At 37.7% G+C, this 13280-nt stretch overlaps 2 protein-coding genes across 3 annotated transcripts in view; both read left to right on the top strand.

Annotated features, from left to right (window-relative positions):
• Positions 1-13280, top strand: part of LOC125837375 (probable protein phosphatase 2C 10) — a 1808044-nt gene that overhangs the window by 1363624 nt on the left and 431140 nt on the right. The window lies entirely within an intron of this gene.
• On the top strand, positions 1302-6365 carry LOC125837398 (uncharacterized). Its single transcript, XM_049516532.1, has 2 exons — positions 1302-1775; positions 6045-6365. Exons 1-2 carry the CDS (start codon positions 1302-1304, stop codon positions 6363-6365), a joined length of 795 nt encoding a protein of 264 aa, XP_049372489.1.

The following is a 13280-nucleotide window of genomic DNA, read 5'->3' as shown; positions in this document are numbered from 1 at the left end:
AAAGTATGTGCCTCGGACTATGAAAGATCGCAGGAAGGATGAGTTCATGGCTTTGGTGCAGGGTGGTATGTCTGTAGCTACTTATGAGGCTAAATTTCATACTTTGTCTAGATATGCGACACAATTGGTAACTACTGAGGAGGACAGGATTTGTCTATTCATCAAGGGATTGAACCACAAATTACAAGTATTGTCTGTTCAGATGACCTCTGAAGGAAAAAGCTTTAATGAGGTGACAAACTTTGTGAAGAAAGTGGAAGGTGGTCGACGTGATGTATAGGTCAAGGCTTTGGCTATGAAGCCCAAGAGCACAGGTGACTTCCATAGTTCCTACCCCAGAGGTTCGGGTAGGCCGACACTTGCAACCCGGCCAATTCAGTCAGCCTTGCCCACTTCTACAAGTGGTTACTCGGGAACTCTGTAGCAGAATTTTATTCAGGATAGCCAGGGAGCCGCACCTTTGGGTTTGGGTGACGTGTTGATTCAGGATAAAAATGTTATAGCTTATGCATCGCGACAGTTGAAGGTACATGAGAGGAACTACCCGACGCATGATTTGGAGTTAGTAGTGGTAGTATTTGTCCTTTAGATTTGGCGGCATTACCTTTTTGGTGCCAAGTGTGAGGTGTTTATTTTCCATCGTAGTCTACAACATGTATTCACTCAAAATGACCTAAATCTAAGACAACGAAGGTGGATGGACTTACTCAAGGATTATAAAAGACTTTGATTGTATGGATAAAGTTTTTAAAATTTCCATACTTTTATATTATCTTATGTTATGATATGCTAAGGACTTGTATGAAACCCCTTCGGGGCCAAGTATGCCATGTTAAATCTAGGGTGTAATCTTGGGTCATGACAAACTTGGTATTAGAGAAAAAGGTTTAGAATGGTTCTAGTATTGTGTCAAGCCACATCTAGTAGGGTCATGTTCATAAATGTGAAGTGCGCCACATTTATGAATAGGACGCTATTGGATGTTTAGGAAATTTCACTTCTTCATCATCTAAGTCGTGCTATAGAGTTTGGCTCTAGTAGTTCCTTCTTCTAATCCATGCCCTATGGTTTTTCAAGGTATGGCTAATATAAGGGCAAATGCTAGGAGAGATGAGGAAGGCAATATGGATCAAGGGGTTCTTCTCCAAGTTCCACACAAAGCTCCTCCCCAAGCTCCAATAGACCCTATGTGGGAAAATGTGACTCATGTGGTGTTTAGGTCTACTATGCAGTTGTTGGCTCAAGCCTTGATGATGCAAGCCAATTGAGAGGTTGTAGCTCCGGCGAACCCAATAAGGGGGATGGCTGGTTCTAGAGTGAGGGAGTTTTTGAGGATGAACCCTCGGGAGTTTTTTGGCTCTAAGGTGGAAGAGGATCCTAATGGGTTTATAGATGAGGTTTATAAGGTACTTGCCATCATGGGGGTTACTTCGGTAGAAAAAGTGGAACTAGCCGCGTACCAATTGAAAGATGTTGCTCAAATATGGTATGAACAATGGAAATATGCTAGGCCAGTAGAAACAGGCCTAATAGTGTGGGAAGTGTTAAAACTAGTATTTCTTGATAGGTTCTTTCCCCGGAAGTTGAGGGAGGCTAAGGTAGAGGAGTTTATCAACCTTAAGCAAAGTAGCATGAGTGATAAGGAGTATGCCTTCAAATTTTCTCTATTTTCTATGTATGCTCCATATATGGAAGCAAATCTGAGGGATATGATGAGTAGGTTTTTGACGGGTGTGTCCGAATTGGTTGAAGAAGAATGTCGTACGGAAATGCTTGTAGATAATATGGATATCTCTAGGCTTATGGTGTATGCAAAACAAATTGAGGAATCAAAACTTAGGAAAAAGAATTGGGAGATGAAGAGAGCTAGGACCAATGGGGGGAACTTTTCAAATGCTATGTCTGATGGACAAAGTAGGACTAAGTCTAAACAAAGGTATTCCGGTCAAGATTCCCCTTATACCCCTAGGGTTAACCAAGAGAAATGTAGTGGGTCTCCATTACCTAAGTCTACTTGAACCAAGTGTGGAAGGAATCATTATGGTAAGTACCTTGCCGGCATGGATGGTTGTTATGGGTGTGGAAAGAGTGGGCAAAAAATGAGGCATTGCCTGGGGCTTAAGGCCAAGGGATGAGAAGATAAGAAAGTTGCTTCTAGTGGTCTAGATGAGAGTACTCGAAAGAAGAATAGGTTTTATTTCCTCCAAGCTATGAATGATCAAGAGTGACCTCCTAGTATGACTAGCGGTATGTGTTTTATGCTTTATTATGTTCTGGAACTGTTTGGTCCTTTATGACTTGATATGTTAGACTTTTAAGTTGTATTTAGTGGGAATGATGTTTAGAAGAGTTTGTGTAGGCTTACTCCCAAGGGGGAGATGGTGTGCCTATCTAGTAAGGTTATTGTGTGTTTATATTTCCTTATATGCATGTTCATGAAAAAGTTTAGGTCTTGATAGAAATGACTTATATGCATTGTTTTCCTCATGTTGTAGTGCATTGAGTATAAGTTGCCTATAGACTTCATGAGATGAATTAATAAGCATGCCTTAGTTTGGAGTTGAAAGATTTCTCCTCGAATAAAGTGCCTTTTTGAAAGTAAATTGCATTTAGGCTCCATGAGTGTATGATTGAGCATGATTTAGTTAGGACAAGGTAGTTCCTCCTATAATATGAGAAATGATGAATTTCATGCATTTTGGGTTATTAGATGTAGATCCTACTCTCTTGTATTGCATTGAATATGTTTAGCTTGGAATTAAACTTTTTCCTACTTTGTTCATGTGCGTTTAGATGAGTTGCATGCATGATGGGCAGCTAGTCTAGAGTCGTTTCCTATTAGAAGTGTTTAGAATAGTCATTCAAGGACGAATGATCCCAAGGGGGAGATATTGTAACATTTCGGAAATTCATAGACTTAACTAGAGCCTAACGTAAGGGTTCTAGAGCTTTACGTGGGGGTTAGAGTAGTAGAAGTTACTTCCCATACATAGAAAAAGGGGTTTAGGCTTTAAACGTCAAGGTACGACTCCCCAAGGACCAACCAAGGGGTTCTTGAGGAGGACCCTAAAACAGCCCCATAAGCTGTCAAAAAAAAGAGCCCACCTACAATGGGGACCCACGCGCCATGGGTCCACCCATGCCCCATGGGGGAAAGTCGCTGGTCAAGGCCTTGAAGTTAAGCTCCAGTCCTCCACCCACAAAGGACGAATACGGTATATATACCCACCCACGGTTCGTGGGTCGGGGTCTCGTGGGTGAGGCAGTTTTGAAGTCAAGTCCTTTTTAGGTTAGGGACTGAGGGTTTAATTCATCATTATTTAGGGGTTAAGTGGTGTCGTTTTATTAGTAATTAGACCACCTATATAAACCTAATAGACCCCTAAATACATTGATCCTAGACATTATTTTCAACTCATCAAAAGAACCCAAATTCCCTCAAAGAAATCCTCTCTCTAGAAAGTGAAGAAGAAGAAGAAGAAGAAGAAGAAGAAGAGAAGAAAACTAGGTCAAATTATTCCAACGTTGCAAGAATTGTGAGGGCTTTATAATCAAGGTATGATAGATTATTTATGTATGGATTCTTCCATCCATAGAGGCCCCTAGATTTCCTCCAATTGTAAGGAAAACCCCTTAATTCTAGCTAGGGTTTCTTCCTATGTTCTGGGTAGTGTTGAGTATGATTCCAATTGAGTGGATAGTACTTTCTTATGATTGATTTAGTATTGAATCATGATATATTGATGATAACATATGTTTTTCATGGCTCACCCTAGTTTAATTGATGAAATTGAAGAATGTGGGTATAAGCCTTGTAAAGGTAAATTAAGGACTCATAGGTGATCTTCTAGAATTGATGTTATGTATAGCAATTGATCAAGAAAATAAGTATGTAAACATAAATTGCATTAGATTAAAGACTATATGATGGATCTTGACTAGTAGTGAATGAAATTGAGTCTTTATGATGAATTATGACTAGAATTGCTTAAAGTTGAAGCGTGTGACTTGAATGTCTTGTGATATAGATATGTATGATGATATGATGAAGTAAATATTTGAGAGTAAGACTTGTAGTCATGAATGTTGATCAGTAGAGTTTTGAGAGTAAAGCAAATGTGATGAGTTATATGTGTTAAGGATTTGAGAGTAAAGTCTATATGAGAATAGAGGTCTAATAGGTAGAATTGTGGTGAAAGGCCTATACTCACCTAATCTACCTTATGAATACTTGATTGTATAAAGTGATAGAATTACTTGAACATGAATTGATAGTCAAGGACATTCTTCCATGAGACATGAGTGTTAAGCAAGGCTTAATAGTGAATCTAGGGGTGTATGCTTGGCCCCTAGTGGATATTGACCATGGGATAGAGTGTCACACAATGTAGGGTCCATGCTCCAAGTTGAGAGGAGAACCAAACCTAGTTGATGCGTGGACTATCTAAGTTAAATGGGGAACTCTTATGTAGTAGAGTGCAGGTCTTCCTAAAGTTAGGTCTCATGAGATGGAAGCCTTCACATAGTGGAGTTAAGGTTTCTAGTAGCAATCTCCGTATCCAATGAACTAAGACATACTTGAAGAAGTATTTCCAAGTGTTGAAAAACATTAATGGACTTAGACATGCTTAAGGAAGTATCTTGTAGGGTCCATCTTAATAATGAACCTAGACATGCTTAAAGAAGTATATCATAGGGTTTAACCTAATAATGAGCTAAGATGTGCTTAAGGTAGTACCTCATAATGTTCAATGGTTTAAAGAGAGGGACTAGTTTCCAATCAAGAAGTATAATATTGATGACCTAAAGGAATACTTAGTGTGGGTAGGATTATGGGGTCTTATCCATGAATTGTACAAGTATGAGTTATGGTTACCTAAGAAGTGTTTCCCTTGTACGAAATAGGTTTAGATTGATTGTTGCTAAAGATTCCTTCCATGTTATGATTGACTCAAGGTGAGAGATTTCCTTGTTTATGAGAAGTAATTTAATGATCAGACTAAAAAATGATTAATAAGTATGATGGCCCAAAAGTGGTACTTAGCCTAGGTGGGATTATGGAGTCTCATCTATGCATTGCACAAGTATAACTTGAAGATAACTTATGAAGTTTCTCTTATGTGAATATTCTCTTGTTTGTGAGAAGTAAGCTAAGGATATGACCATAAGATGGTAAATATGAATATGATGACCAAAAGGGATACTTAGTATGAATGGGATTATGGGGTCTTATTCATGCATTGCACAAGTATGTTTTGAGGTTACTTGAGAAGTAGTTCTCTTATGATTTGAAGGACTAAGGGTTGACTAATGCTTATTTGATTCCTATGTTGGAGACTTTGGTTATGATTATGATATTGTCTCTTATGCTTATAGTTTATATTTCATGAAGTTATTCTTATGATTATGGCATATGGCTTATGTTGAGTAACCCTTATGGTATGCTCTTATGATGTTATGCTAGCTATCATATTTAGTACTTTTGTACTAACACATACTCTTGCCTACATTCTAATCAAATGTAGGGTTCGGTTATTTGAGTTCCATTTTTGAGGTTAGGTTTCTAAGGAGCAAGCAGTTGAAGACTTGGTGAGTCCTCATAACATCGCGGATAAAGCCATAATTTCTTCTATGTCTTTTCTTTATGGTTAAGACTATTGTATGGGCTGTGTCCCAAGAGTTTATGCAAAGTTGTATTAGATGGTTTGCGACAAAGTGTAGAAAGACTCCCGCTTGCTTTTATAAAAGATTTCAATTGTATGGATAAAGGTTTTAAAATTTATGTACTTTTATATTATCTTATGTTATGATATGCTAAGGGCTTTTATGAGACCGATCTGTATCAGAGAAAAATATTTAGAATAGTTCTAGGATTGTCTCAAACAACATCTAGTAGAGTCATGTTCATAACTGTAAAGCGCACCACATTTATGAATATGAGGCTTTGGATGTTTAGGAAATCTTACTTTTTCATTCTCTAAGTCGTGCTATAGAGTTTGGCTCTAGTAAGTCCTTTTTCCAATCTGTGCCCTATGGTTTTTCAGGGTATGGCTAATACAAGGGCAAATGCTAGGAGAGATGAGGAAGGCAATATGGATCAAAAGGTTCCTCACCAAGTTCCACACCAAGCACCTCGTCAAGCTCTAATTGACCCTATGGGGGAGAATGTGACTCATGTGGAATTTAGGTCTACTATGAAATTGTTGGCTCAAGCCTTGGCGATGCAAGCAAATAGAGAGGTTGTAGCTCTAGCGAACCCAATAAGGGAGATAACTGCTTCTAGAATGAGGGAGCTTTTTAGGATGAACCCTCAGGAGTTTTATGGCTCTAAAATGGGAGAGGATCCTAATAGGTTTATAGATTAGGTTTATAAGGTACTTGCCATCATGGGGGTGACTTCGGTAGAAAAAGCGGAACTAGCCTCTTACCAATTGAAGGATGTTTCTCAAATATGGTATGAACAATGGAAATTTGCTTGGCCGGTAGAAGCGGTCCCAATAGAGTGGGAAGTGTTCTAACTAGCATTTCCTGATTGTTTGTTCTTTTATGACTTGATATGTTAGACTTTGAAGTTGTATTTAGTAGGAATAATGTTTAGGAGAGGTTGTGTAGGCTTACTCCCAAGGGGAAGATGGGGTGCCTATCTTGTAAAGTTATTGTGTGTTTATGTGTTTCCATGATTACATATATATGCATGTTCATGAAAAAGTTTAGATCTTGATACAAATGACTTATATGCATTGTTTTCCTCATGTTGCAGTAGATGGAGTATAAGTTGCCTATAGACTTCATAAGATGAATTAATGAGAATGCCTTAGTTTGGGGTTGAACGATTTCTCCATGAATAAAATGCTTTTTTGAGAGTAAATTGCATTTAGGCTCCATGAATGTATGATTAATCATGCTTTAGTTAGGAGAAGGTAGTTCATCTCCTATAATATGAGGAGTGATGAATTTCATGCATTTTGGGTTGTTAGATTTAGTTCCTACTCCCTTGTGTTTGATTGAGTATGTTTAGCTTGGAATTGAAGTTTTCCTACTTTTTTCATGTGCATTTAGATGAGTTGCATGCATGATGGTCTGCTAGTCTAGAGTCGTTTCCTTTAAGAAGTGTTTAGAATCGTCATTCGAGGATGAATGATCCCAAGGGGGAGATACTATAACATTCCGGAAATTCATAGACTTAACTAGAGCCTAACGTAAGGGTTCTAGAGCTTTACGTAGGGGTTAGAGTTGTAGAAGTCCCTTCCCGTACTTAGAATGAGGGGTTTAGGGGTTAAACGTCAAGGTACTACTCCCCAAGGACAAACCAAGGGGTCCTTGAGGAGGACCCTAAAACAGCCCTAAAAGCTGTCAAAAAACAACCCACCTACAATGGGGATCCACGCCCCGTGGGAGAGGGCCGTGGGTTAAGGCCTTGAAGTTAATCTCCAGTCCTCCACCCACGAAGGACCAGTACGGTCCGTAGACCCACCCACGGTCCGTGGGTCAGGGTTTCGTGGGTGAGGCAGTTTTGAAGTCAAGTCCTTTTAAGTTGGGGACTTAGGGTTTAATTCATTATTAGTTAGGGGTTAAGTGGTGTCATTTTATTAGTAATTAGACCACCTATATAAACCTAATAGACCCCTAATTACATTAATCCTAGACATTATTTTCAACTCATCAAAAGAACCCTAATTCCCTTCAAGAAATCCTCTCTCTAGAAAGTGAAGAAGAAGAAGAAGAAGAGAAGAAAGCTAGGTCAAATTCGTCCATTGTTGCACGCATTGGGAGGGATTTATAATCAAAGTATGATAGCTTATTCATCTATGGATTCTTCCATCCATAGAGCCCCCTAGATTCCCCCAATTTTTAGCTAGGGTTTCTTCCTATGTTGTGGGTAGTGTTGAGTATGATTCCAATTGAGTGGATAGTACTTGTTTATTATTGATTTATTATTGAATCATGATATATTGATGATATTTTATGTTTTCCATGGCTAACCCTAGTTTAATTGATGAAATTGAAGAATGTGGGTTTATGCCTTGTGAAGAAAAATTGAGGATTTATAGGTGCTTTTCTAGAATTAATTTTATGTATAGCAATTGATCAAGAATAGAAGTATGTAAAAATGAATTGAATTGGATTAAAGATTATATGATGGATCTTGACTAGTAGTTAATGAGATTGAGTCTTAATGATGAATTATGACTAGAATTTCTTAAAGATGAAGATTGTGACTTGAATGTCTTGTGATCTAGATATGAATGATGATATGATGAAGTAAATATTTGAGAATAAGGCTTGTAGTCATGAATGTTGATCACGAGGGTTTTGAGAGTAAAGCCAATGTGATGAGTTATGTGTGTTAAGGCTTTGAGAATAACGTCTATATGAGAATAGAGGTCTAATAGGTAGAATTGTGGTGAAAGTGAAGATACTCTTTATTTTGGGAGTCCTACATGAGCTGCTCTCAAATATGCTTACCTTGCCTCGTCGTCGATTACCTTCTGATTCTTGTGGGAGTTCATCCCATCTCCTGAGGGGATCTTTGATGCGGCATTGACAGTGTCGGATAGGATAAAAGGAGGTACACGCGCCTATACTCAACTAACCTACCTTATGAATACTTGAATGTATAAAGTGATATAATCAATTAAACATGGATTGATTGTCAAGGACATTTTTCCATGAGACATAACTGTTAAGAAAGGATTATTAGTGAATCTAGGGGTGTAAGGTTGACCCCTAGTGGATATTGACAATGAGATGGAGTATCACACAAGGTAGAGTCCGAGCTCCAAGTTGAGAGGAGAAGCACACCTAGTTGATCTGAGGACTATCCAAGTAAAAGGGGGAACTCTTACGTAGTAGAGTGCAGGTTTTCCCAAAGTTAGGTCTCATGAGATGGAAGCCTTCACATAGTGGAGTTAATGTTTCTAGTAGCATTCTCTGTATCCAATAAACTAAGACATACTTGTAGAAGTATCTCCATGTGTTCAAAAACATTAATGGACTTAGACATGCTTAAGGAGGTATCTCACAGGGTCAATCTTAATAATGAACCTAGACATGCTTAAAGAACTATCTCATAGGGTTTAATTTAATAATGAGCTAAGATGTGCTTAAGGAAATACGTCATAGTGTTCTAAGGTTTAAACAGAGGGACTAGTTTCCAACCAAGAAGTATAAGAATGAGGACCTAAAGGAATACTTAGTGCGGGTAGGATTATGAGGTCTTATCCATGCATTGCACAAATATGGCTTATGGTTACCTAAGAAGTGTTTCTCTTATATGATATATGTTTAGATGAATTGTTGCTAAAGCTGCCTTCCATGTTATGATTGAATAAAGGTGAGAGATTCCCTTGTTTATGAGAAGTAATTTAATGATGAGATTAAACGATGATAAAGAAGTATGATGGCCTAAAAGTGGTACTTAGCCTAGGTGGGATTATGGGGTCTCGTCTATGCATTGCACCAGTGTAACTTGAAGGTTACTTATGAAATTTCTTTTATATGAAGATTCTCTTATTTGTGAGAAGTAAGGATTTGATCATAAGATGGTAAATATGAATATGATGACCAAAGGGGATACTTAGTATGAATGGGATTATGGGGTCTTATTCATGCATTGCACAAGTATGCTTTGAGGTTACATGAGAAGTAGTCCTCTTATGATATGATGGTCTAAGGGTTGACTAATTCTTATATGATGCATATGTTGGAGACTTTTCTTATGATTATGATGTTGTCTCTTTTGCTTATAGTTTATGTGTCATGAAGTTATTCCTATGATTATGGTATAGGGCTTATATTGACTAACCCTTATGTTATGCTCTTATGATGTTATGCTAGCTATCATATTTAGTACTTTTGTACTAATGCATACTCTTGCCTACATTCTAATCAAATGTAGGGTTCGGTGATTTGAGTTCCATTTTTGAGGATGGGTTTCTAAGGAGCAAAGAGTTGAAGACTTGGTGAGTCCTCATAGCATCGAGGATAAAGCCACCATTTCCTTTATGTCATTTCTTTATGTTTGAGACTATTGTATGGGTTGTGTCCCAAGAGTTTATTCAAAGTTGTATTAGATGGTTTGAGACAAAGTGTAGAAACACTTTTGCTTGCTTTTATAAATGACTTCGATTGTATGGATAAAGTTTTTAAGATTTCCGTACTTTTCTATTATCTTATGTTATGATATGCTAATGTCTTGTATGAGACCCGTTTGGGGTCAAGTTCACCAACATCTAGGGTTTACCCTTAGGTTGTGACACTAAAAGAGTAACTTCAATTGATAAAATAATTCAATCCATAGATTCAATACTACACAATTATTTGTAGCCACAACCCCAGAATAAAAGGGATAAGGTACTCATGTTTTGATTCTCAATCTTTGAATATTAAATAATCATACAAGAAATCAATAGATGAAAAGAGTAGGAATGAACCCTAAATATGGAATAGGTATAACCTCCAAGACGTGTTCTCCAAAAAATAGAAAAAGAATAATTAAAATAATAAAAACCAAGTCCATTTATAAGTTGTACAAAATCAGCAAAACTAGGCTGACAGGTCTATGACACGATGCTGTATGGACCTATCTATTTCTTCCACAAAGCCCTCTCCATGACACGGAGAGGATAATGATATACCGTGAATTTATGGTATTTTTGATACATTTCACTAAGAAGTTATGTGTTTTGGGATATATTGTGTTAGAAATAATGTTTTATGTGTTATGTTTGCAGGAAATAGGCTTGGACGCGGTTGATGGAGATGAGAGCTGAAATTATCCAGAAGGAGCCACCCACAGAACTGATCCATAGACCGTAGGTCCTTTGATGAACCGTCAATGGGCAGGCGTAGATCGAACATTAGGGAATTCTTACTAAGTGTGGAACTACGAAGTAACTGACGAACCGTAGGTCGACCCACAAGCCGTCCTTCACATCTGTCGATGGATTCAGAGAGCTGAAGTTCCAGTACCTGATGAAAAATCCTTGGTGTGGAGCCACAGAAGGGGACCTACGGACTGTTGGTCGGCCCACGATCCGTAGGTCGAGTCTTCGAATGAAGCCGCATTCCAAAAGTTTATTTCCTTATTTTGTGTCCTTTTTATTTAAGATTTGTTTTCTATAAATAGGAGTTATAAACCTCATTTTTGGCTTAGTTTTTGTGTTTTGGGAATTAACTTGCAAACTTTAGCAATTTGATTTCCGGATTTTGTTTTATAAGATTTTCACATTGCAATTAAATTGAAGATCTTCAGGTTTCATCTATTCTAATTGTAAGTTCATGAATTCTTTCTTCTTAAACATGAATTGTGAACTCTCAAATATGAGTAGCTAAATCCACAACTAAGGTTGTGGGAACCATGAGCAATTAACAAAGTATGAATAATAACTAAGTAATTTTTGAATAGTGTTAATGCATGTATTGTTAATTCTTTCGCTTAGAAGTCTTTTTAACGGTTGCAAATGTTAGAACTTGCGTTGTTTGTACTTGCCGGACCAAGGAGGTAGTTAATGAGAAAAAGATTAATTACAGAGATTTAGTGGATGCTATCTAATAGTCTAATGTCAATTGGTGCGAGGGTGAAAACTAAGCCATACATTGATGTGATGTATAATCTTAGAAAAAGGTAAGGGCTAGTAAAGTATACACTCGTAGCTGGTCCAAGGTGCATAGTGAATTGTCGTATTTGGAGGACCAATCACTTAGGGATACCTAACTTACCAACTTTGCATGTAAAACACTAGGAAAGGATTACTATTAATAGGATTACTGTGTTAAGAGCTTATGGGGAACACATATGCCCTAATTTCTCTCTCATATTGATAAATTAAAGTTTGAATCTTGCTCACTTGTTACTTAATCAACAATTTATTACTTGATTACAAACCCCCCTTTATTTACTTGTCTCGGAAATTGTTTGACTAAACAGATATAATAGTGAGTTACTTTTAAGTCTGAACCATATTTCTCGTGAGATCGAATCCAACCTACAAGTTAGGTTATTTATTTGACAACGATCGCTTATACTTCTTTAGGGAGGTGTAATTTGAGTATATCAAATTTTGGCGCAGTTGCCGGGGAATTCGGAATTTAGATTAAGTATAACTACATTATTGAACTTTAGTCAAGTATTTCTTAATTTTACGTTTTTATTTTGTTTTTGTTTTCTATAGGTTTCTACTCTAGTGAATGCCAAGTACACAGAGTCGAGGCGAACCATTGAACCCTTATAATCCTGAAATAAGCAACACTTTGAGAAAGATGGAAAATTGAGGGGTCTATAATAATCCAATCATAGAGGAGGATGAGGACGGAGTTGACTTGCAACCTCCTGGAGTAGGTAATGAGAATGCTCAGGTTCGTGGTGGTATTCTATTGGTAGATGCATTCATGGTACAAAATCCGCCATAACTGATGTTGCGTGATAACTATAGGGTGGAATTCAATACCGTTGAATTAGAAGGACCTATTGTTCTCCCTCCTCTACCTACAAGGCATACATTTGTGGTGATTAACAGTCTGATGCAAATGCTTATAGCAAGAGGGTTGTTTTTTGTTCTAGCTTCAGAAGATCTGCATGGTCACATGGCTAAATTGAGAAGTGTCTGCAAAAGTTGTGTGGGATGACTGAAATTGGATATGAATGTCATAAGCTTGAGAGTCTTCCCTCTATCATTGACTGGTGATGTTGTGGTGTGGTTTTCTTTGCAGTTGAAACTACACCTAGTCAATCTAATGAAGATATTTGTGACGACATAGCTCAAATGAGGACAAAACTAGGGTTGGTATTAAAGCATTTGACGGAGGTGTAGAGAAGGTGAATGAAGTAAACTACTTAATTAAAACTCCACCACTACCAACTGAGGAATGCTACTATAAGGAGGATGCATATTTGGTTAATGATCAGACGGAGGGTTTTCGAGCCAATGCCCAAGTTTCAAACTTGAATAATTGGCACCACGATCAAGGAAACCAAGGTCGGAACTATAAAAACTACAATCTAGAGGGAAACTATATCAGAGATGGGAACTACAATTGTGATAACAACTATAATCGGAACACCTATGGTAACAAGAATGAGAAAGTTTGGCCCTATGTTCCACTTGGTAATAGGGAATCTGGTAATAGAGAGGCTGGTGGTAGTATGTAACACATTGAGGATATGATGCAAAAGATGATGAAGAGGTTTGATGCTATTGATGAAAATGTGAAAGATATGCGGACTGAGTTGTCACGGATTGGTCAGAAAGTTGATGCCCATGCAGTGTCGATCAAGCAAC

Source organism: Solanum verrucosum, unplaced genomic scaffold (genome assembly GCF_900185275.1).
Source record: "Solanum verrucosum unplaced genomic scaffold, falcon-dt-bn FXZP01000147.1, whole genome shotgun sequence".
NCBI lineage: Eukaryota > Viridiplantae > Streptophyta > Magnoliopsida > Solanales > Solanaceae > Solanum > Solanum verrucosum.
This window is presented reverse-complemented; position numbering and strand designations above follow the sequence as displayed.